The sequence below is a fragment of the Gadus morhua genome, chromosome 22 (assembly GCF_902167405.1).
Source record: "Gadus morhua chromosome 22, gadMor3.0, whole genome shotgun sequence".
Lineage (NCBI taxonomy): Eukaryota > Metazoa > Chordata > Actinopteri > Gadiformes > Gadidae > Gadus > Gadus morhua.
Window position 1 is genome coordinate 2,463,804 of NC_044069.1, and position 24,860 is coordinate 2,488,663.

At 47.6% G+C, this 24,860-nt stretch overlaps 2 protein-coding genes across 7 annotated transcripts in view; one reads left to right on the plus strand and one right to left on the minus strand.

Annotated features, from left to right (window-relative positions):
- The window catches only part of LOC115536025 (semaphorin-6C), a 20,228-nt gene extending 4,255 nt beyond the window's left edge, over positions 1 to 15,973 (plus strand). The window contains exons 4-22 of the mRNA XM_030347680.1: positions 986 to 1,100; positions 1,549 to 1,612; positions 2,953 to 3,009; positions 3,366 to 3,467; positions 3,733 to 3,823; positions 4,117 to 4,239; positions 5,028 to 5,116; positions 5,616 to 5,705; positions 6,141 to 6,268; positions 6,939 to 7,070; positions 7,251 to 7,403; positions 8,310 to 8,501; positions 9,978 to 10,112; positions 11,593 to 11,670; positions 12,647 to 12,705; positions 12,903 to 12,950; positions 13,137 to 13,381; positions 13,477 to 13,617; positions 13,807 to 15,973. Coding sequence (XP_030203540.1) covers positions 986 to 1,100; positions 1,549 to 1,612; positions 2,953 to 3,009; positions 3,366 to 3,467; positions 3,733 to 3,823; positions 4,117 to 4,239; positions 5,028 to 5,116; positions 5,616 to 5,705; positions 6,141 to 6,268; positions 6,939 to 7,070; positions 7,251 to 7,403; positions 8,310 to 8,501; positions 9,978 to 10,112; positions 11,593 to 11,670; positions 12,647 to 12,705; positions 12,903 to 12,950; positions 13,137 to 13,381; positions 13,477 to 13,617; positions 13,807 to 15,198 — 3,434 coding nt within the window. The 3' untranslated portion in view covers positions 15,199 to 15,973. The remainder of the gene's footprint in view (positions 1 to 985; positions 1,101 to 1,548; positions 1,613 to 2,952; positions 3,010 to 3,365; positions 3,468 to 3,732; positions 3,824 to 4,116; positions 4,240 to 5,027; positions 5,117 to 5,615; positions 5,706 to 6,140; positions 6,269 to 6,938; positions 7,071 to 7,250; positions 7,404 to 8,309; positions 8,502 to 9,977; positions 10,113 to 11,592; positions 11,671 to 12,646; positions 12,706 to 12,902; positions 12,951 to 13,136; positions 13,382 to 13,476; positions 13,618 to 13,806) is intronic.
- Positions 15,974 to 24,296: 8,323 nt separating this feature from the next.
- The window catches only part of LOC115535407 (BOLA class I histocompatibility antigen, alpha chain BL3-6), a 35,758-nt gene continuing 35,194 nt past the window's right edge, over positions 24,297 to 24,860 (minus strand). For all 6 annotated transcript variants that reach the window (XM_030346586.1, XM_030346587.1, XM_030346585.1 and 3 more), the window contains one exon: positions 24,297 to 24,530. In XM_030346586.1, the coding sequence (XP_030202446.1) occupies positions 24,448 to 24,530 (83 nt within the window). In that variant the 3' untranslated portion in view covers positions 24,297 to 24,447. The remainder of the gene's footprint in view (positions 24,531 to 24,860) is intronic.

The following is a 24,860-nucleotide window of genomic DNA, read 5'->3' on the forward strand; positions in this document are numbered from 1 at the left end:
GCTCTGAGCTGAGGAGCAGATGAACCAGTGGCAGATGAACCAGTGGCAGATGAACCAGTGGCAGATGAACCAGTGACAGATGAACCAGTGGCAGATGAACCAGTGGCAGATGAACCAGTGGCAGATGAACCAGTGACAGATGAACCAGTGGCAGATGAACCAGTGGCAGATGAACCAGTGACAGATGAACCAGTGACAGATGAACCAGTGGCAGATGAACCAGTGGCAGATGAACCAGTGGCAGATGAACCAGTGGCAGATGAACCAGTGACAGATGAACCAGTGGCAGATGAACCAGTGGCAGATGAACCAGTGGCAGATGAACCAGTGGCAGATGAACCAGTGACAGATGAACCAGTGGCAGATGAACCAGTGGCAGATGAACCAGTGACAGATGAACCAGTGGCAGATGAACCAGTGGCAGATGAACCAGTGGCAGATGAACCAGTGGCAGATGAACCAGTGACAGATGAACCAGTGGTAGATGAACCAGTGGCAGATGAACCAGTGGCAGATGAACCAGTGGCAGATGAACCAGTGACAGATGAACCAGTGGTAGATGAACCAGTGGCAGATGAACCAGTGGCAGATGAACCAGTGACAGATGAACCAGTGGCAGATGAACCAGTGACAGATGAACCAGTGGCAGATGAACCAGTGGCAGATGAACCAGTGGTAGATGAACCAGTGGCAGATGAACCAGTGGCAGATGAACCAGTGAAACGCTCCGAATTTCCTGTCAGTCTGTCCTGCTATTCTTGGCTCCACAAACAGACCCCCCAGGGGTCCTGGGGGGTCCTGGTGGTCCCTGGGGGGGTCCTGGTGGGTCCTGGTGGTCCTGGGGGGTCCTGGGAGTCCTGGTGGTCCTGGGGGGTCCTGGTGGTCCTGGGAGTCCTGGTGGTCCTGGGGGGTCCTGGTGGTCCTGGGGGACCCTGGTGGTCCTGGGGGACCCTGGTGGTTCAGGTCTAACCCGTCTCCCCCCCAGACTCGCGGCGGTTCCCGGTCTTCCAGGGTCTGCAACCGGACAACGACACGCGGCGGCTCGGCCTTGACTACCAGACCATGACCCGGGTCAGGAGCACCTTGTACATAGCAGCCAGGTACTACTAACCCTAACCCTAACCCTAACCCTAACCCTGTACATAGCAGCCAGGTACACACACACACACACACCCTGTACATAGCAGCCAGGTACACACACACACACACCCTGTACATAGCAGCCAGGTACACACACACACACCCTGTACATAGCAGCCAGGTACACACACACACACACGCACACACACACACGCACGCACGCACACGCACACACACCCTGTACATAGCAGCCAGGTACACACACACACACCCTGTACATAGCAGCCAGGTACACACACACACACACGCGCACGCACACGCACACACACACACACGCACGCACGCACGCACGCACGCACGCACACACACACACACACACACACACACACACACACACACACACACACACACACACACACACAGACACACACAGGTGTGTTTGAATTTGAATCTTTATTTAAATCTCAGGGATCACGTGTTTGCGGTCAACCTCAGCAGAGCGGCCCAGGACCTGGACCTGACCCCCCAGCTGGTAAGACCTAGACCAGGACCTAGACCTAGACCTAGACCTAGACCAGGACCTGGACCCAGACCTAGACCTAGACCAGGACCTGGACCTAGACCTAGACCTAGACCAGGACCTGGACCTGACCCCCCAGCTGGTAAGACCTAGACCAGGACCTAGACCTAGACCTGACCCCCCAGCTGGTAAGACCTTGACCAGGACCTGGACCTGACCCCCCAGCTGGTAAGACCTAGACCTAGACCAGTCCTGACCCCCCAGCTGGTTGGTCCTACCAGACCATCGTACTTCATTTCATTTGTACAGAAGGTCTGGAACTGCCCAATAGACAAACGTTCACTCACCTGGAGGCGGGTGTCTGTGGAAGTTTTAAAATGATTGGATCTGCCCAGTGCCACTCTGGATCTGCCATAAACAATCGCATAGCGTCTGGTCGTGACGTATGTCATGCGACGGGACCGGCTCCTTCACCACTAACGGAGCCAGCTGGAAAATCAAACTTTTCCCGAACCCGGTGGGGAGAAGCGCCACAAAATCATGGCCACCAACAAAACTCAGCAGAGCTTGTTCTTGCTCCAGCTTATTATCGATATTCGGCAGCGAACCCACAACAGACCGAATAGCTTCTCTCGTATCCTTCTCCATTGTCTTCCTCTGACTACAACTGAAACTGGCGCGCAACCTCGACGTCATCGTTCTCAGCCACTCCCTCTGTTCGCTGATTGGACCGCCAGAAATCTGGTTTACATGGAACGCATTTACATTAAGCAGACCCAGACCTAGTACTGAAGTGAAATGAAAATAGAGCGGAAGTAGGTAGGTGGGTGGTGCCAGGCTAGCAGCTGGTAAGACCTGGACCAGGACCTGGACCAGGACCTGGACCAGGGCTGGTACAGTACAGTGTAGTATAGTACTATAGTGTATGAGTACTATGACTCAGTACTGGTATATCAGAGCAGTACTGATGTAGTATCTGGTATAGGACAGTGTGTACTAGTACTGCAGTACTGATGTACTATCTGGTATAGGACAGCAGTGTTTCCCAATTCAATTAAAAAAGCTTGATGTCACGACCATTGTTGTGAACACCGATGCATTATTGATCTTTATTTTTACACCTGATGGAAGTATGTTTTCTTTCCCTACGAGAGTTTTCTACTTTGTTAATGCATAATAATATATATATATATATTTTTTGTTGATAATTTCTTTTATTTCTTTTATATACATTGGTAGTCAAGGCGGGGCCCTATTGTTGATAAGGCGGCCGCCTTAACAACACAGTGCTGGGGGAAACACTGGACAGTGTGTAGTAGTACTGTAGTACTGATGTAGTATCTGTGTTGTAGCGGCTGACCTGGACGTCTGAAGACATCAACACGTGTTCAGTGAGAGGAAAGAAGAGGGTGAGTCTCTCTCTCTTCTCTCTCTCTCTCTCTCTCTCTCTCTCTCTCTCTCTCTCTCTCTCTCTCTCTCTCTCTGTCTCTGTCTCTCTCTCTCTCTCTTCTCTCTCTCTCTCTCTCTCTCTCTCTCTCTCTCTCTCTCTCTCTCTCTCTCTCTCTCTCTCTCTCTCTCTCTCTCTCTCTCTCGCTCTCTCTCTCTCTCTTGCACATTTTAGATCACATTGAGTTGAAATAAATGTGAAACAGTGAAGGGCTATGAAGTGCCTCTTCTACTTAGCCTCTTAAGGACCTGACCTCTCCTCCCTTTGTGAGTGTGTGTGTGTGTGTGTGTGTGTGTGTGTGTGTGTGTGTGTGTGTAGGATGAGTGCCATAACTACATTAAGGTTCTGGTTCCGAGGGACGATGAGACTCTGTTTACCTGTGGAACCAACGCCTTCAACCCCACCTGTCGCCACTACCAGGTACCTGTCTGTCTGTCTGTCCATCTGTCTGTCTGTCTGTCTGTCTGTCTGTCTGTCTGTCTGTCTGTTTACCTGTCACCACGACCAGGTACCTCCTGTTTACCTCCTCTCCTCTCCTCTCCTCTCCTCTCCTCTCCTCTCCTCTCCTCCCTTCCTCTCCTCTCTCCTCTCCCCTCCTCTCCTCTCCTCCCCTCCCCTCCCCTCCTCTCCTCTCCTCTCCTCTCCTCTCCTCTCCTCTCCTCTCCTCTCCTCTCCTCTCCTCTAGATGAGCAGTCTTCAGCAGGTTGGGTCAGACCTCCCTGGTCAAGCCCGCTGTCCCTTTGAGTCGAGCCAATCCAGCGTGGGCCTGTTCTCAGGTCAGTTCACACACAGGGCTCTGATTGGTCTGTTCTCAGGTCAGTTCACACACAGGGCTCTGATTGGTCTGTTCTCAGGTCAGTTCACACACAGGGCTCTGATTGGTCTGTTCTCAGGTCAGTTCACACACAGGGCTCTGATTGGTCTGTTCTCAGGTCAGTTCACACACAGGCCTCTGATTGGTCTGTTCTCAGGTCAGTTGATGATGATGATGATGATTGTGATGATGATGAGGATGATTGTGATGATGATGAGGATGATTGTGATGATGATGGTGATGATGGTGTCCCAGGTGGAGACTTCTACTCCGCCACGGTGACGGACTTCCTGGCAAGCGATGCTGTGATCTACCGTAGCCTTGGCGACGGGCGGCCCGTCCTCCGCACCGTCAAGTACGACTCCAAGTGGCTCCGTGGTGCGTACTCAAACACCACCCAAACACCACCCAAACACCTCCCAAACACCACCCAAACACTGCCCAAACACCATCCAAACACCGCCCAAACACCACCCAGACACTGCCCAAACACCACCAAAACACCTCCCAAACACCACCCAAACACTGCCCAAACACCACCCAAACACCACCCAAACAGCACCCAAACACCACCCAAACACCACCCAAACACCACCAAACACCACAGAACGAGACGGAAACACAACTCAAACACAACCCAAAACACCACCCAAACACTGCCCAAACACCACCAAAACACCACCCAAACACCGCCGAACACCACCCAAACACAGCTCGAACACCGCCCAACACAACCCAAACACCGCCAAGACACCGCCCAAACACCGCCCAAACACAGCTCGAACACCGCCCAACACAACCCAAACGCCGCCCAAACACCGCCCGAACACCGCCCAAACATCACCCAAACACCACAGAACGAGACAGAAACACAACTCAAACACAACCCAAAACACCACCCAAACAACACCTGAACCCAACATAAACTCCACCCAAAAAACACATAAACACCACATAAACACCACTTAAACACCACCCAAACACCACACTAACACAAAAGAAACACCAGCCAAAACACTTTATACAATCAACACCACCTAATCACCGCTAACACAGCTTCAAACAACTAACACCACCTTCATACAACTAACACCACCTTAATACCATCAAGAACAGCAAACACCACCTTGATCCTCTCTCTCTGTATGTCTGTGTCTCTCGTCCAGAGCCCCGGTTCCTCCATGCTATCGACTACGGCAGCTACGTCTACTTCTTCTTCAGCGAGATCTCTGTGGAGTACACAGCGCTGGGCAAGGTACTGCAATACCACTACTAGTACTACGAGTACTACTACCCTGTGGGGCCTCTAGGTGGTGTTAAAGGTGTAGTATGTCCCCTAGGGTTTGTTGAGGTATAGTTACCCTGGCTGTCCTCTAGGTGGTGTTTAAGGTGTTGTAACGCGGTCTGTCCTCCGGGTGGTGTTTAAGGTGTAGAACCCTAGGTCCTCTAGGTGGTGTTTGAGGTGTAGTAACGCAGTCTGTCCTCTAGGTGGTGTTTGAGGTGTAGTAACGCAGTCTGTCCTCTAGGTGGTGTTTGAGGTGTAGTAACGCAGTCTGTCCTCTAGGTGGTGTTTAAGTTGTAGTAACGCAGTCGGTCCTCTGGGTGGTGTTTAAGATGTAGTAACCCAGTCTGTCCTCTAGGTGGTGTTTAAGGTGTAGTAACCAAGTCTGTCCTCTAGGTGGTGTTTAAGGTGTAGTAACCCAGTCTGTCCTCTAGGTGGTGTTTGATGTGTAGTAACCCAGTCTGTCCTCTAGGTGGTGTTTTCCCGCGTTGCGCGGGTCTGTAAGAACGATAACGGAGGATCGCCGAGAGTCCTGGAGAAATACTGGACCTCCTACCTGAAGGTCTGCTGTCTGTCTGTCCACCTTTCTACCTGTCTCCCTGTCTGTCTGTCTGTCTCCCTGTCTGTCTGTCTGTCTGTCTGTCTGTCTGTCTGTCTGTCTGTCTGTCTGTCTGTCTGTCTGTCTGTCTGTCTGTCTGTCTGTCGGTCTACCTGTCGGTCTGCCTGCCATTCCACCTGCCTGTCTACCAGTCTGTCTGTCTGCCGTCTGTCTGTCTGTCTGTCTGTCTGTCTGTCTGTCTGTCTGTCTGCCTGTCTGTCTGCCTGCTTCTCTGTCCAAATGAGATTGTGACTTATTATTCCAGTTGAGGTATAAAAATGTGTTGCGTGCTTGTGCATGTGTGTGTGTGTGTGTGTGTGTGTGTGTGTGTGTGTGTGTGTGTGTGTGTGTGTGTGTGTGTGTGTGTGTGTGTGTGTGTGTGTGTGTGTGTGTGTGCAGGCCAGGTTGAACTGCTCGGTTCCTGGTGATTCCTTCTTCTACTTCGATGTGCTCCAGTCTCTGAGCGACGTGCTGCAGGTGAACCAGCGGCCCGCCGTGGTGGGCCTGTTCACCACACAGAGCAACAGGTAGGGCCCCCACATACAGCCATACAGTCACCATGTATACACACACAGTCTATACAGTCACCATGTATACACACACAGTCTATACAGTCACCATGTATACACACACAGTCTATACAGTCACCATGTATACACACACAGTCTATACAGTCACCATGTATACACACACAGTCTATACAGTCACCATGTATATCTACACACACAGCCTATACAGTCACCATATATACACACACAGTCTATACAGTCACCATATATACACACACAGTCTATACAGTCACCATATATATCTACACACAGTCTATATAGATATAGATATCAACTACACACAGTCTATATAGATATAGATATCAACTACACACACAGTCTATATAGATAAAGAAAACATATATATTTAACAATTATTCACCAAAGGCAAAGTGAATAGTGGGAATATTCCCCAGCATCCACGGAGTCTGAGGTGAATAAATGTTTTAGTATATACTACACGCGTGAATATAACCAAGATAAAATATATCTTGGTTATATTTATTTATCATTATGTGTTCGTTTGTGTGTGTGTGCGTGTGTGTGTGTGTGTGTGTGTGTGTGTGTGTGTGTGTGTGTGTGTGTGTGTGTGTGCGTGTGCATCTGTGTGCGTGTGCATCTGTGTGTGTGTGTGCGTGTGTGAGTGTAGCATCGCAGGCTCGGCGGTGTGTGTGTACTACATGGACGACATCGAGAACGTTTTCAACGGGAAGTTCAGAGAGCAGAAGAACACAGAGGGGACCTGGACCCCCGTCCCAGAGGACCAGGTCCCAGTGCCCAGGTACACACACACACACACGCACACACACACACACACACACACACACACACACACACACACACACACACACACACACACACACACACACACACACACACACACACACACACACACACACACACACACACACACACACCCCCCCCCCGAGCAGCAGTCCCCTATCAGGTCCTCTCCCCCCAGGCCCGGGTCGTGTGCCGGTGACGACTCCGCGGCGGCCTTCAGCTCGTCGGTTCGATTCCCCGACGAGACGCTGACCTTCAGCAAGACGTCCCCTCTGATGGACGAGGCCGTCCCCTCGGTCAACAACACGCCCTGCTACACCTCCACCTCCAGGTACACACACACACATCTGCTGCACCTCCACCTCCAGGTACACACACACACACACATCTGCTGCACCTCCACCTCCAGGTACACACACACACACATCTGCTGCACCTCCACCTCCAGGTACACACACACACACATCTGCTACACCTCCACCTCCAGGTACACACACACACACACATCTGCTACACCTCCACCTCCAGGTACACACACACACACACATCTGCTACACCTCCACCTCCAGGTACACACACACACATCTGCTGCACCTCCACCTCCAGGTACACACACACACACATCTGCTGCACCTCCACCCCCAGGTACACACACACACACACATCTGCTGCACCTCCACCTCCAGGTACACACACACACATCTGCTGCACCTCCACCTCCAGGTACACACACACATCTGCTGCACCTCCACCTCCAGGTACACACACACACACACATCTGCTACACCTCCACCTCCAGGTACACACACACACACCTGCTACACCTCCACCTCCAGGTACACACACACACACCTGCTGCACCTCCACCTCCAGGTACACACACACACACACACACATCTGCTGCACCTCCACCTCCAGGTAGACACACACACACACACACACACACACACACACACACACACACACACACACACACACACACACACACACACACACACACACACCTCCAACAGCAGGTACTCGGTAGTGAGCGGTCTGCTGCAGTAGTGAGCAGTAGTGAACGTTGGTGAGCGGTGTGTGTGTGTGTGTGTGTGTGTGTGTGTGTGTGTGTGTGTGTGTGTGTGTGTGTGTGTGTGTGTGTGTGTGTGTGTGTGTGTGTGTGTGTGTGTGTGTGTGTGTGTGTGTGTGCTGCAGTCGTGAGCGGTAGTGACCCCTGGTGAGCGCTGTGTGTGTGCAGGGCCCGTCTGACCCAGGTGGCGGTGGACCCCTGGGCGGGGCCGGCCCAGGACCGGGTGGTGCTGTTCCTGGGCTCGGAGGACGGCCGGGTGCTGAAGGTGCTGGTCAGCACCCAGCGGGCGGAGGACCTCCACCCTGACGACACCCACACCACCCACCTGCTGGAGGAGATCCATGTGTACAACCCCGACAAGTACTGCACTAATGCTATCACTGCTCCTGCTAATACTGAGCTAATGCTACTGCTACTGCTAATACTGAGCTAATGCTACTACCGCTAATACTATCACTGCTACTGCTAATACTGAGCTACTGCTACTGCTAATACTGAGCTAATGCTACTGCTACTGCTAATACTGAGCTAATGCTACTGCTACTGCTAATACTGGGCTAATGCTACTGCTACTGCTAATACTGTGCTAATGCTACTACCGCTAATACTATCACTGCTACTGCTAATACTGAGCTAATGCTACTACCGCTAATACTATTACAGCTGATACTACTGCTAATACTGAGCTAATACTTCTACCGCTAATACTATTACAGCTGATACTAGTACTACTACTACTACTGCTACTGCACTAATACTGCTAATGCTAATTCTGGTACTGCATATAGTGCTAATACTGCGCTAATACTGTTACTGTACTTGGGCTAGTATTACTACTACCAATACTAATACAACTGTAAACACTCTATTTAATAGATGACGTATATTCAATCGATGTATATTTAATGTCTTCGCTGTGCAGGTGTGTTATAATAGATCCATACCTGATAGATGTAACCCCTCCCCCCCAGGTGTGTTATAATAGATCCATACCTGATAGATGTAACCCCTCCCCCCCAGCTGTGTTATAATAGATCCATACCTGATAGATGTAACCCCTCCCCCCCAGGTGTGTTATATAGATCCATACCTGATAGATGTAACCCCTCCCCCCCTCCAGGTGTGTTATAATAGATCCATACATGATAGATGCAACCCCTCCCCCCCAGCTGTGTTATAATAGATCCATACCTGATAGATGTAACCCCTCCCCCCCAGGTGTGTTATATAGATCCATACCTGATAGATGTAACCCCTCCCCCCCTCCAGGTGTGTTATAATAGATCCATACCTGATAGATGTAACCCCTCCCCCCCTCCAGGTGTGTTATAATAGATCCATACCTGATAGATGTAACCCCTCCCCCCCTCCAGGTGTGTTATAATAGATCCATACCTGATAGATGTAACCCCTCCCCCCCTCCAGGTGTTTTATATAGATCCATACCTGATAGATGTAACCCCTCCCCCCTCCAGGTGTGTTATAATAGATCCATACCTGATAGATGTAACCCCTCCCCCCCTCCAGGTGTGTTATAATAGATCCATACCTGATAGATGTAACCCCTCCCCCCCTCCAGGTGTGTTATAATAGATCCATACCTGATAGATGTAGCCCCTCCCCCCCTCCAGGTGTGTTATATAGATCCATACCTGATAGATGTAACCCCTCCCCCCCTCCAGGTGTGTTATAATAGATCCATACCTGATAGATGTAACCCCTCCCCCCCTCCAGGTGTGTTATAATAGATCCATACCTTATAGATGTAACCCCTCCCCCCCTCCAGGTGTGTTATATAGATCCATACCTGATAGATGTAACCACTCCCCCCTCCAGGTGCGCAGCGGGCAGCAGCAGGAGGGTCCTGGGCCTGGTCCTGGACCGGGCCCACCGGGGGCTGCTGGTGGCCTTCAGGGGCTGCCTCATCAGGGTCCCGCTCAGCCGCTGCTCCCAGCACGGGGCCTGCAGGACGTACGTACACTGGTACTCACTGGTACTCACTGGTACTCACTGGTACTCTCTGGTACTCTCTGGTACTCACTGGTACTCACTGGTGGTACTCCCTGGTACTCACTGGTACTCACTGGTACTGACTAGTACTCACTGGTACTCACTGGTACTCACTGGTGGTACTCACTGGTACTCACTGGTACTCACTGCTACTGACTAGTACTCACTGGTACTTACTGGTACTCACTGGTACTCACTGATGGTACTCACTGGTACTCACTGGTGGTACTCACTGGTACTCACTGGTGGTACTCACTGGTACCCACTGGTACTCACTGGTACCCACTGGTACTCACTGGTACTCACTGGTACTCAGCACGGGGCCTGCAGAACGTATGTACCCTGGTACTCACTGGTACTCACTGGTACTCACTGGTACTCACTGGTACTCACTGGTGGTACTCACTGGTACTCACTAGTGGTACTCACTGGTACTCACTGGTGGTACTCACTGGTACTCACTAGTGGTACTCACTGGTACTCACTGGTGGTACTCACTGGTACTCACTGGTACTCACTGGTACTCACAGGTACTCACTAGTACGCACTGGTACTCACTATTACTCACTGGTACTCAGCATGGGCCTGCAGGACGTACGTACACTGGTACTCACTAGTACTCACTGGTACTCACTAGTACACACTGGTACTCACTGGTACTCACTAGTACTCACTGGTACTCACTAGTACTCACTGGTACTCAGCACGGGGCCTGCAGGACGTATGTACTCTACCTGGTACTGGTACTCACTGGAACTACCTGGTATTGGTACTCACTACCACTAGTACTCACTGGTAATACATAGTAATGGTACTCACTTGTCCTCAGCACGGGGCCTGCAGGACGTATGTACTACCTGGTACTAGTACTCACTAGTACTCACTGGTACTACCTAGTACTACCTAGTGATAGTACTCACTGGTACTACCTAGTACTGTTACTCACTGGTACTCACTGGTACTCACTAGTACTCACTGGTCTGTCCTCTCGTGACCCTTACTGTCTCTACCTGTCTGTCTCTCAGCGCCTGTCTGTCCTCCCGTGACCCTTACTGTCTCTACCTGTCTGTCTCTCAGCGCCTGTCTGTCCTCCCGTGACCCTTACTCTCTCTACCTGTCTGTCTCTCAGCGCCTGTCTGTCCTCTCGTGACCCTTACTGTCTCTACCTGTCTGTCTCTCAGCGCCTGTCTGTCCTCCCGTGACCCTTACTGTCTCTACCTGTCTGTCTCTCAGCGCCTGTCTGTCCTCCCGTGACCCTTACTGTCTCTACCTGTCTGTCTCTCAGCGCCTGTCTGTCCTCTCGTGACCCTTACTGTCTCTACCTGTCTGTCTCTCAGCGCCTGTCTGTCCTCCCGTGACCCTTACTGTCTCTACCTGTCTGTCTCTCAGCGCCTGTCTGTCCTCTCGTGACCCTTACTGTCTCTACCTGTCTGTCTCTCAGCGCCTGTCTGTCCTCCCGTGACCCGTACTGCGTCTGGCTGCGGACAGGAAGTTGTGTGGACCTGGTGCCGGGCTTCAGGTACGTGTCACTTCCTGTTCCTGTCAGAGACGTAGAGCTCAGCTGAGTGGTGATGCGCTGAGGCCTAGTTACCATGACAACACGGATGGGGGGGGGGGCGCTGGGGGTTCAGGAAGTAGAAGCTCATCCAATGGGAGTGAATCCAGACGTCCAATCACGGAGCCTCCTGGTTGGTGAGACGTAAACATTAGTGCAAATATGCCCGCCTTTTTCCCGGCGCTGTCCGCGCGTCTACACTAAGGTTATGGACCGGCCTGAGCTGGCACCCCCACTTAGCCTCCCGGACCCCACACACGTCGGCGGGTTCGTTCTGATGTAACCGCGATTAGACGGCTCCGCGGTACCGGGGGCGGGGCTTCGGTGGAGGTGTTGCTGCGTTGTCTACACAGAGACACGGCGGAGATATCAACAGGAGGAGTCACTACTGCTTATCACTTCAGTGTTGAATGATGAGGAGGGCTCCCTGTTCAGTGTTTCATAGACAACGCAGTTCAAACACCGGCTCTCTGAAGAGCCGTTCTCTGTGTTTCAGCTCATCTCAGGACTGAAGAGCAGGGCAGTGACCGTACAGCGTGTCAGCACACGACCACTGAATGTTATACAGTCTGTAACGTTAGACACGTCTGACACCAAGGGCGGGGCAGGAACGTCTACACTGTGTGTGTGTGTGTGTGTGTGTGTGTGTGTGTGTGTGTGTGTGTGTGTGTGTGTGTGTGTGTGTGTGTGTGTGTGTGTGTGTGTGTGTGTGTGTGTGTGTGTGTGTGTGTGTGTGTGTGCGCGCTGCCTAATTGTGATCCATAATTTCCCCTGATTGCCCCCAGGGCCAATTAGCTACTTTGGGTACCTGTAACCGTAGCAACAAGAGAGAGAAGATGGAATGTCATGTAAGCCTGGACTGGTGATTACTCTTGTCTCTCTCTCTCTCTCTCTCTCTCTCTCTCTCTCTCTCTCTCTCTCTCTCTCTCTCTCTCTCTAGGTCAGGCTTTGAGCAGGATATTGACGGGGACCATTCTCTCTACTCTGATGGTTGTCATGGTAAGGACAGACACACACAAACAAACACAGACACACAGACACACAAACGCACACACACACACAGAATGGAATCAGGTTACAGTATTCAGAGGTTGTTTTTTTTTTGTGTGTGTGTGTGTGTGTGTGTGTGTGTGTGTGTGTGTGTATGTGTGTGTGTCTGTGTGTATGTGTGTGTGTGTCTGTGTGTGCATGTCCAGCAGGAGCCGCCTCCACCACAAGGAGTCAGGACTCTGGGGGAGACTACGGTAGGTCATCATGGAAACATCTTCATCGCCACAACCACCATCATCATCAACATCATCAACATCATCATCATCATCATCAAGGTGATGTCTCTCTCTCTCTCTCTCTCTCCCTCTCTCTCTCTCTCTCTCTCTCTCTCTCTCTCTCTCTCTCTCTCTCTCTCTCTCTCTCTCTCTCTCTCTCTCCAGACCCGGACCAGGACCAGGGTGGTCTCCAGGGTCCTAGTGTCCCCTTCTCTCTTCTCGTCACCTGCGTCCTCCTGGCCTTCCTATTGGGCACCGTTCTGTCCGGCTCTCTGGTGTCGTGTTACTGTCGCCGTGGCTCCTCCCAGAGGGCGGAGCTAGCACTCGGGAAGGAGCTCCAGATGCCCCTCCCCCACACCATGTCTCTCCACTCATTGGCCAAGCTCACCGGGTTGCTGGACCAATCACAGGTGAGTAGATCACTGACCTAGAGACCTAGCCACCTAGCCTCCCAGCGACCTAGAGACCTAGCCACCTAGCTCAAACACCTCCTCTCTCTCCTCAGGAGGAGAAGCTGGCCTGCTCCTGTCCTCAGATGTACGCCTCCTTGATCCCCAGAGGAGAACCACTCCTCTCCTCCTCTCAGCTCCTCCCCTCCTCTCAGCTCCTCCCCTCCTCTCAGCTCCTCCCCTCCTCTCAGCTCCTCCCCTCCCCCAAGCTCCTCCCCTCCTCTCAGCTCCTCCCCTCCCCCAAGCTCCTCCCCTCCTCTCAGCTCCTCCCCTCCTCTCAGCTCCTCCCCTCCTCTCAGCTCCTCCCCTCCTCTCAGCTCCTCCCCTCCCCCAAGCTCCTCCCCTCCTCTCAGCTCCTCCCCTCCCCCAAGCTCCTCCCCTCCTCTCAGCTCCTCCCCTTCTCTCAGCTCCTCCCCTCCTCCCAGCTCCTCCCCTCCTCTCAGCTCCTCCTCCATCAGGTAACGCAGGACGACGCAGAATTCTACCCACCCCAGCTGTCAATCAAAGGGGAGGAGGACCACGCCCCCAGAGCTCTGCCTCCTCATCCCGACCAACCGCTGCTCTCCATCCTCCATCACCATGGCAACGCCCTGACCAACGGCTCCTCCTCGCGCCCCCCCCAGGAGAGGGGGAGCTCGGGGCCAGGGGGAGGTGGGGGGCAGGGGGAGTCGGCCCTGGAGGAGCTCCTCAAACACATCCAGGAGGTGAGCGCCTCTGGCCAGGGGGGCATCAAGGTCCTCACCTCCTCCTGCTCCTCCTCCTCCCCCTCCTCCTCCTCCCTCCTCTACCCGGGGCACACCCACCTTCACCATGGCAACCAGCCGGAGATCAGCCCCAACACGCGCTCCCACCACTACAACCTGAGCAGCCATCACCATAGCAACAGGACGGCGGAGCCGCCGGTGCCGGCCGCGGCGGGCGTCACGGTGACCACCCGCCACTCCCAGAGACACGCCCTCATCAAGACGGGCGGCGACGGGGGAGGGGCCGTGCCAAGACCCGCCCACTTCCTGGCGCGCATGAACACCAACAGTAGCAGCAACGGCCCCTCGAGCGCTGCCGCCGCCACGCAAGCTAGCGCCGCCGCCAACGCTAGCGCCGCGGCAGCGCACGCCAGCACTAGCGGGCTATCGGCTAGTGCTAGCCCCGCCGCCGCCGCGCACGCTAGCCCCGCCGCCGCCGCCCAGGCTAGCAGCGACGCGGTACACGGCAGCACTACCGGGCTAGCGGCTAGCGCTAGCCTGACGCGGCAGCACAGCTACAGCGACGGGCCCCGGGGCCCGCGGGCCGCCGCCCTGTGGAGGACGGGGTCCCTGAAGCCCCCGCTGCCCCCCAAACCCCTCCTGCTCCACCGCCCCTGCGCTACACCACCTAGCCCCAGTGCTACACCACCTAGCATCGCTACACCACCTAGCACCACTGTTACACCACCTAGCATCGCTACATCACCTAGCATCAGCGCTACACCACCTAGTATGGCTACATCACCTAGCACTGCTAGTACCAGCACTACACCACCTAGCACCAGTGCTACATCACCTAGCCCAAGCGCTACACCACCTAGTACCACCACTACACCACCTAGCACGTCTACACCACCTAGCCTCGCTACACCACCTAGCACCAGCGCTACACCACCTAGCACCGCTAGACCACCTAGCCCCAGCACTACACCACCTAGCACCACCACTACACTACCTAGCCCCAGCACTACACCACCTAGCACCACAGCTACACCACCTAGCCCCAGCGATACACCACCTAGCACAGCTAAATAACCTAGCACCACCGCTACACCACCTAGCACCGCTTAATCACCTAGCACCACCACTACACCACCTAGCGCCGCCAAATCACCTAGCACCACCTCGCACAGCTACAGGTAGGTACAGACACTGGGGACACAGCAAGCCAGCTAACAGGCTAATGACAGCTTGCCAGCTAGCAGGCTAATGACAGCTTGCCAGATAGCAGGCTAATGACAGCTAGCCAGCTAGCAGGCTAATGACAGCTAGCCAGCTAGCAGGCTAATGAAAGCTAGCCAGCATGCAGGCTAATGACAGTTAGCCAGCTAGCAGGCTAATGACAGTTAGCCAGCTAACAGGCATACAGTCAGACAGACATTAAGTCGGACAGACATGGAGAAAGACAGACAGACATCTCACTTCATCCTTTCAATATGAGGAACAGGCACATAATTAATATACACATAATTGTTGTAATAATCCATATTTTGAATTATTGGTTTGCCCTGATGGCAAACTGCTGGACTGACCAGAGAAGACGAACGTTTGAGTCACCAAGTGGCATATGAATTGTTAATATTGATTATTAATATGGTTTATTAATTAATATGTCTTATTAATATTGATTATTAATACGGTTGCCGACTGGTTGCCGACTGGCATGACTTCAGATTATGCAATAGTTTATAACTTCTTATCCTCCCGGGGTCCGGCTGACTAGTGGAGTGTGAAGGGACTGAAGTGACGAGGTCTGTGATCCCGTCCGTCAGCTTTTGATAGAATTGATTTTAAATAAAACCCTTTGCTACGAGCTTCTGCTTCATTGGTTTACATCACGCCACATTAACCTTCCTTTTGTTGCTGTCGGTTTAGCCTACTATTCTTTTACATCAGTACTTCTCTAGATTCTGGGAGAATATTTCCTTCACAAATATATATCTACAAATACGTATCGACAAATATATATCTACACATATATAGGTACAAGGAGCATAAACGCAGACAAAAACACTTGAACACAGAAAAGAAGCAGACACACAGACCAGGAGCATAAACACAGACAAAAACACAATTAGTAAACACAAAGACAAACACACTATCCCATATTATTATGGCAGCATATTCGATTTGTCAGTAAGCAGTGTTTTATAGATTTTAGAAGGATTTGAGTGATGTAATGTTCCTTAGTTCTGTGGGTATAGAATTCCAAGTATGTGCTGCTCGATCAGAGAAGGCTGACTGCCCAAAATATATTTTTCTATATGGTATTTTACAATGAATTAACTTCACTTCATGAGGTTAAACTTTGTCTGCACGTTTGATGAAGTTTAGAAGCATTGCACTCTGCTGAGACACTGTTACAGTTTTTGCCTATTGCCCGAGGAAAGGCAAGGCAACTTTATTTATAAACACACTTTTTATACACAAGGGAGACTCAAAGAGCTTAAAGGTTGCGTAGGTGATTCGCTTTTTTGGCCATTTTTGCAAAATTACTTGAAATCCTTATCATAACCCGCTTACAGCCACTGAGTTAGAAGTACTGACATGAAAATTAAACTTGTCAATCATCTGTGGAACGGGCAGGGCTCGAAAAACTCCAGCCAATCATTTCCATTGCCACCGAGTTTCATTGGACAGTAAGTACGTCAATCAAACGGTCGTACTGCACTCCCCCTCCCCCCCCCCCCCCCGCGCCCCGCGCGCGACCCCTTCGTGCAGTACTCGTGACCCAGAGCTCGTGACCCAGAGCAAGCTCCTGTTTGTTGTTATCCTGCGGTAGCTACTGGAACTAGTTAATCCACATTTGGAGCTAGCAGTAGAAGACAATTTCCATGGCAGACAAGACGCCACAATCCCCACCACCACCACCACCACCACCACCAGCAAAGAGAAGGAAAACTCTTTTTCAGAGAGTAATTGATAATAAAAACGCTGAAAGAGAAAAACTGAAATCAAGAATAATCCTAGGCGCTGCTTTTGAACGTTGGCGGCAACTGAAGGACGAGAAGGGTCTAAAAACCGATGCTTGTGTGGCGGTTGACCTAGTTTCAAAGTTTATACCATTTATACTCGGTAATACCGGTGTTGAGACGAGTGTATTACTCGGTGTGAAAATGTCCACACCGCGGCAACCCTAGTGCAAACCAGGACTTCCAATACAATTATATGAAACAAACATACATTTTCTAAAAATAGTAATGATTTATGTGACCGTTTAATGTTTATAACATCTGGTGCAACCATAGCCGCGAGAACGTATTCTCAGCAGGGGGTGCTGGGAAAAAAAACCCGGCCTGCACTAGACTCGCAACTCGTCACATTGATAAAAAAGATATATAGCAGCGCAGCTCAATTACACCAGTGCATGCGCGCACAGTTGAAAATCGATCGTTGTGTTCACTTCCTTCACACCATGGTTCACATCCAGCTGCTCACAGAACAAGTTTAGCGTACCACCGCGACCCTCACACTTTTTCATATAACCTTTTTTCAGCACTAGGACATATGAGCATTAAATAAATGCTGCGTCTCAACATGCCTTGGACAGCAGCGAGGATGACTCGCTTTGCCACGGGCCGAAACAGTTCGGAGCGACCACAGCCATAGCGAACACAGCGGGGCAGAGGAGTGTCAGGAAGTCTTTGGTGTACACATCAGTACGGCCTATTTGCACTACTGTTTAGTGGCAATGCAGTGTTTAATTCTATGCCTTTTTATTTTCGTATATTATTTCAATTAATACAATTTATTTATTCATGAAATCAAGATCTGGTCTTCAAATCTTTTTTCCAAATATAGGTCGTAGGCCTATTACAATGGGGTTTGTGTTTATATTCGGACCAATACGGTACAGCGGACGCTCACATGACGTTAAGCATTTTCTGGTGCATAATGTGACGCTTCAGAACCTAAAATCCCGTTTCTCCCCGTTGATACGACAACACATAACCGGCGTTTTCAGAAATCTCCACTTTGGTTTTTAGAAATGATCGTTTTCTGTGATAAGACAGGGCCTCGGACAGGGGGTGTTGCAGCACCCCCAAAACCCCTACTTCCCGCGGTACTGGGTGCAATTTACAGCTGAATGTAGTGCCATGTTGTTAAACGAAAACCTACGCTAGCCTGGCTCGCTCTCGCGCATCTCTGTTCGCGCTCGTGCATGATTGCGCGTCCAGGTACTTGGAATGGGTGGAGTCAGAGTCAGCGTTGAAGGAGAGGGGGTAGGACCATTTGAGTTGTGTATTTTCAAAATCTGCTGGCGTTTCGTAAATCGCGTACCCAACCTTTAACATATAAAAATTGGCATACAATAAAATAATAGATACGTAGAAGAAAACGTATGCAAATAATGCGTTTTGCTATACTGTGCTCATTGTGTCAAAACTCAACACAGAAGCAAATAAGACACAACAGTGAGAAATACACCATTCACATCTATGGTTTTTTTCATGACGACCAATAAAAAACGACACTGTTACCCCTTATATTTTATTTGACAAAGACAACAGTGTTACCCTTTATGTTTTTAATCATGACGACCAATAAAAAACAACAGTGTTACCCCTGATGTTTTTTTTCATGACGACTAATAAAAAACAACAGTGTTACCCCTTATGTTTCATTTGGTGAAAACGACAGTGTTACCCCCTGTGTTTTATTCAAAACATTTCGACAGTGTTACCCATTATGGGTTTTTCATGAGGACAGATAAAAAACGACAGTGTTACCCTTCACGTTTCATTTGATAAAAACGAAAGTGTTACCCCTTATGTTATTTTCCCATGATGACTGATGAAAAACAACAGTGTTACCCCCTATATTTTTTTTCATGACGACCAATAGAAAAACAACAGTGTTACCCCTTATGTTTGATTTGACAAAGACAACAGTGTTACCCCTTATGTTTTTTTCATGACGACCAATAAAAAACAGCAGTGTTACCCCTTGTGTTTTTTTTCATGACGCGCAATAAAAAACAACAGTGTTACCCCTTATGTTTTTTTTCTTGACGACCAATAAAAAACATCAGTGTTACCCCTTATGTTTTTTTTCATCTCGACCAAAGAAGGACAACAGTGTAACCACTCATGTATAATTTGGTAAAAACGACAGTTTTTCCGACAGTGTTACCCCTTATGGGTTTTTCATGACGACAGATAAAGAACGACAGTGTTACCCTTTACGTTTCATTTGATAAAACGAAAGTGTTACCCCTTATGTTATTTTCCCATGATGACTGATAAAAAACGACAGTGTTACCCCTTATGTTTTTTTTCATGACGACCAATAAAAAACATCAGTGTTATCCCTTATGTTTTTTTCATGACGACCAATAAAAAACAGCAGTGTTACCCCTTGTGTTTTTTTTCTTGACGACCAATTAAAAACAACAGTGTTACCCCTTATGTTTTTTTTCATGACGACCAATAAAAAACAACAGTGTTACCCCTTATGTTTTTTTTCATGACGACCAATAAAAAACATCAGTGTTATCCCTTATGTTTTTTTCTTGACGACCAATAAAAAACGACAGTGTTACCCCTTGTGTTTTTTTTTTTTTGTTCGTCATTTTTTTCATGACGACCAATAAAAAACGACAGTGTTACCCCTTATGTTTTTTTTCATGACGACCAAAGAAAGACGACAGTGTAACCCCTCATGTTTCTTTTGGTAAAAACGATAGTTTTTCCGACAGTGTTACCCCTTATGGGTTTTTCATGACGACAGATAAAGAATGACAGTGTTACCATTTACGTTTCATTTGATAAAAACGAAAGTGTTACCCCTTATGTTTTATTTGACAAAGACAACAGTGTTACCCCTTATGTTTTTTTCATGACGACCAATAAAAACAACAGTGTTACCCCTTTTGTTTTTCCTCATGACGACCAAAGAAAAACAACAGTGTTACCCCATGTTTTTCTTCATGACGACCAATAAAAAACGTCAGTGTTACCCCTTATGTTTTTTTTCTTGACGACCAATAAAAAACAACAGTGTTACCCCTTATGTTTTTTTTCTTGACGACCAATAAAAACAACAGTGTTACCCCTTATCTTTTTTTTCACGACGACCAAAGAAAAACGACAGTTTCACCCCTCATGTTTCATGTGATAAAAACGACAGTGTTACCCCCTGTTTTATTCGATACATTTCGACAGTGTTACCCCTTATGGGTTTTTCATGACAACAGATAAAAACTGACAGTGTTATCCTTTACGTTTCATATGATAAAAACAACAGTGTTTTTTTTCATGAAGACCAATAAAAAACAACAGTGTTACCCCTTATGTTTTTTTTCATGACGACCAATAAAAAACAACAGTGTTACCCCTTATGTTTTTTTTCATGACGACCAATAAAAAACAACAGTGTTACCCCTTATGATTTTATTCATGACGACCAATAAAAAACAACAGTGTTACCCCTTATGTTTTTTTTCATGACGACCAATAAAAACAACAGTGTTACCCCTTATGTTTTTTTTCATGACGACCAATAAAAAACAACAGTGTTACCCCTTATGATTTTATTCATGACGACCAATAAAAAACATCAGTGTTACCCCTTATGTTTTTTTCTCGACGACCAATAAAAAACGACAGTTTTACCCCTTATGATTTTTTTCATGACGGCCAATAAAAAACAACAGTGTTACCCCTTGTGTTTTTTTTCATGACGACCAATAAAAAACAACAGTGTTACCCCTTATGTTCATTTCATTACGGCCGATAAAAAACGACAGTTACCCCTGACGTTGTTTTTCTTGACGCCCAATAAAAAACAACAGTGTCAACCCTCATGTTTCATTTGAGAAAAAAAGACAGTGTTACCCCTTATGTTTTCTTTCATGACGACCAATAAAAAACAACAGTGTTACCCCTTATGTTTTTTTCTTGACGACCAATAAAAAAAAACAGTGTTACCCCTTATGTTTTTTTTCTTGACGACCAATAAAAACGACAGTGTTACCCCTTATGTTTTTTTTCATGACGACCAATAAAAAACAACAGTGATACCCCTTATGTTTTTTTTCATGACGACCAATAAAAAACATCAGTGTTACCCCTTATGTTTTTTTCTCGACGACCAATAAAAAACGACAGTTTTACCCCTTATGATTTTTTTCATGACGGCCAATAAAAAACAACAGTGTTACCCCTTGTGTTTTTTTTCATGACGACCAATAAAAAACAACAGTGTTACCCCTTATGTTCATTTCATTACGGCCGATAAAAAACGACAGTTACCCCTGACGTTTTTTTTCTTGACGCCCAATAAAAAACAACAGTGTCAACCCTCATGTTTCATTTGAGAAAAAAAGACAGTGTTACCCCTTATGTTTTCTTTCATGACGACCAATAAAAAACAACAGTGTTACCCCTTATGTTTTTTTCTTGACGACCAATAAAAAAAAACAGTGTTACCCCTTATGTTTTTTTTCTTGACGACCAATAAAAACGACAGTGTTACCCCTTATGTTTTTTTTCATGACGACCAATAAAAAACAACAGTGATACCCCTTATGTTTTTTTTCATGACGACCAATAAAAAACATCAGTGTTACCCCTTATGTTTTTTTTTCTTGACGACCAATATAAAACGACAGTTTTACCCCTTATGATTTTTTTCATGACGGCCAATAAAAAACAACAGTGTTACCCCTTATGTTCATTTCATTACGGCCGATAAAAAACGACAGTTACCCCTTACGTTTTTTTTCTTGACGACCAATAAAAAACAACAGTGTCAACCCTCATGTTTCATTTGATAAAAAAAGACAGTGTTAACCCTTATGTTTTCTTTCATGACGACCAATAAATGACAACAGTTGTACCCCTGTCTACGTTTTTTCGGGGATCCGAACCTGAGCTGTTTAGAGTATTAACCTCCGAACTTATCAATGCACCATCAAGACACCGAATAAAATCATCACAATGGTTATACTTGACTTTATAATTCGCATGAAATAGAAATAAGAGTCTTCCAACAGAGGACATCAACCGGACTTGAACCCCGGTCTCCAGGGGGTTAGCACACAGCTCTCTCCACTTCCCACTGAGATTAGTAATTTATAAATGTCTGAGGTTATATATGACAATAGACATGCAATAGACATGATAGCATTACGTTTAAAATTATAGATATTGCGTTTTCCACAGAAATTGAGTCGCGGTCTCCAGTGGGTAAGGCAGAGTGCACTCCACTGCACCACTGAGGCGATGACAATACACAATAATCAATCATCAATAAAGAGGATATACATGACATTAAAATGTATGTGTGTACTTCTATTATTTCCCTTGTGTTTTTTTTCATGACGACCAATAAAAAACAACAGTGTTACCCCTTGTGTTTTTTTTCATGACGAACAATAAAAAACAACAGTGTTACCCCTTATATTCATTTCATGACGGCCGATAAAAAATGACAGTTACCCCTTACGTTTTTTTTCTTGACGACCAATAAAAAACAACAGTGTCAACCCTCATGTTTCATTTGATAAAAAACAACAGTGTTACCCCTTATGTTTTCTTTCAGGACGACCAATAAAAAACAACAGTGTTACCCCTTATCTTTTTTTTCACGACGACCAAAGAAAAACGACAGTTTCAAACCCTCATGTTTCATGTGATAAAAACGACAGTGTTACCCCCTGTTTTATTCGATACATTTCGACAGTGTTACCCCTTATGTTTTTTTTCATGACGACCAATAAAAACAACCGTGTTACCCCTTATGTTTTTTTTCTTGACGACCAATATAAACGACAGTGTTACCCCTTATCTTTTTTTTCACGACGACCAAAGAAAAACGACAGTTTCACCCCTCATGTTTCATGTGATAAAAACGACATGACATGACAACAGATAAAAACTGACAGTGTTATCCTTTACGTTTCATATGATAAAAACAACAGTGTTTTTTTTCATGAAGACCAATAAAAAACAACAGTGTTGCCCCTTATTTATTTTTTCATGACGACCAATAAAAAACTACACTGTTACCCCCTATGTTTTATTTGATGAATATCGACAGTGTTCCCCCTTATGTTTATTTCATGATGGCCGATAAAAAACGACAGTTACCCCTCATGTTTTATTTGACAAAGACAGTCTTTACAGGCCCTTATGTTTTTCTTCATGACGACCAATAAAAAACAACAGTGTTGCCCCTTGTGTTTTTATTCATGACGACCAATAAAAAACAACAGTGTCATAGATCGCTAACTAGCAGAGAGTTGTAAGCACTTTCCACCCTTTTCAGTGGAGGAATTGGACTCCCCAAGCAATGTTTTACTTAAAAGGAGCAGGTAAGTTACATATTAATTCGGTCTTTCGGCCTGTAGCATATAAACAAAATGAAGCAACTGTCCCATATTTCTAACTGCATTTGAAGTAGACATTGAGACTCACAAAAAATGGACGCTATAGGACAGTGATCATGATTTGTCTCAATATCCGAATAACAACAATGGGTCAAATAGCAATGGCTGGTGGAATGGCCATGAAGTAGGTCTGTATATGCAGTGTAAGCTTGTCCAGGCCCTGCAAGTCAGGATGTAGGCTATGAATCTGAATGAAAAGCAGGTAAATAGGTAGTGGCCATCCCCAAAATGCACCAGAATACAGGAAATCAAATCTATTAAATTCCAAAAAAATGATGGCGGGGGGGGGGGGGGGAAGAACCTCAGACCCCCTGTCTATTACTGTGCCCCACCAACATGTTTGATCGGCAGCCGCCACTGACAATGACCAATGGAAATAATTCTCTGGTCAATTTGAATTGTGTTTAAATATGCTACAGTGGTCATTTGTTTAGCCAATTCATGTTAAACAATTAAACAATCGATCGTTTGTGTTTTTTTTGTTTTTGTTATCATTGCTTTATTGGCCTAATTTGAGGAGAAATCTATGCCATAAACAGACATTTTATAGGCCTTTATTACACGGGTCTTCTCAATGCCGTGGAACGCTCCGTTCACTTGCATGGGTAGTAGTCCGGTAACTTGTCAACCCCAGCGTCTTCCGTTGCTAAGCGACGTCAACGTCTTATAGCGGACTATTTCACTGCTGATCAACACTACAAATGCTGGTAACGAATAAATTGTAAAAAGACACACCATGGTGTGAAGTTATTTTCCAAATAAGATTTAAAAAGCTTTGGAAGTTTATTTACAACACTAAAGAAGAAGCATAAAAGAAAGCGTAGAAGAAACCAAGCAATCAGGAGTGGAAGTCTTGAATGTAACAAGACACCCCAGGATGTGGTGATCGGGACTCAGACCTGAGTTGTATTAAGGGGATGGTCCAGACTGGAGCTGGAACCATCCCTGGGACCAGAGCCGATACCAGAGCTGGCACCTGTGCGATACAACAGTGAAAGATCAATGGATCTTGTGTGCACGTATGATAGTAACAGTAGAATAAAACTGTTTCTCACGAATGCTCTGATTAAGATAGAAAGAAAAAAAAGAAAAAGAAAAACTGACAACAACCAAGTACAGCAAGGCAAGACATACATTACAAATATTACAAATATTAAGCTTCATAGAGTATTCCTAGATAGAAAACTGAGATGGTATGTACCTTTCACAAAACAGTACAGTACAATGTAATGGGTAGTAATGATGTTATTTGTAGTATTAGTTAGGGTAGTAATGATATTATTTGTAGTGATATTTAAATGCTACA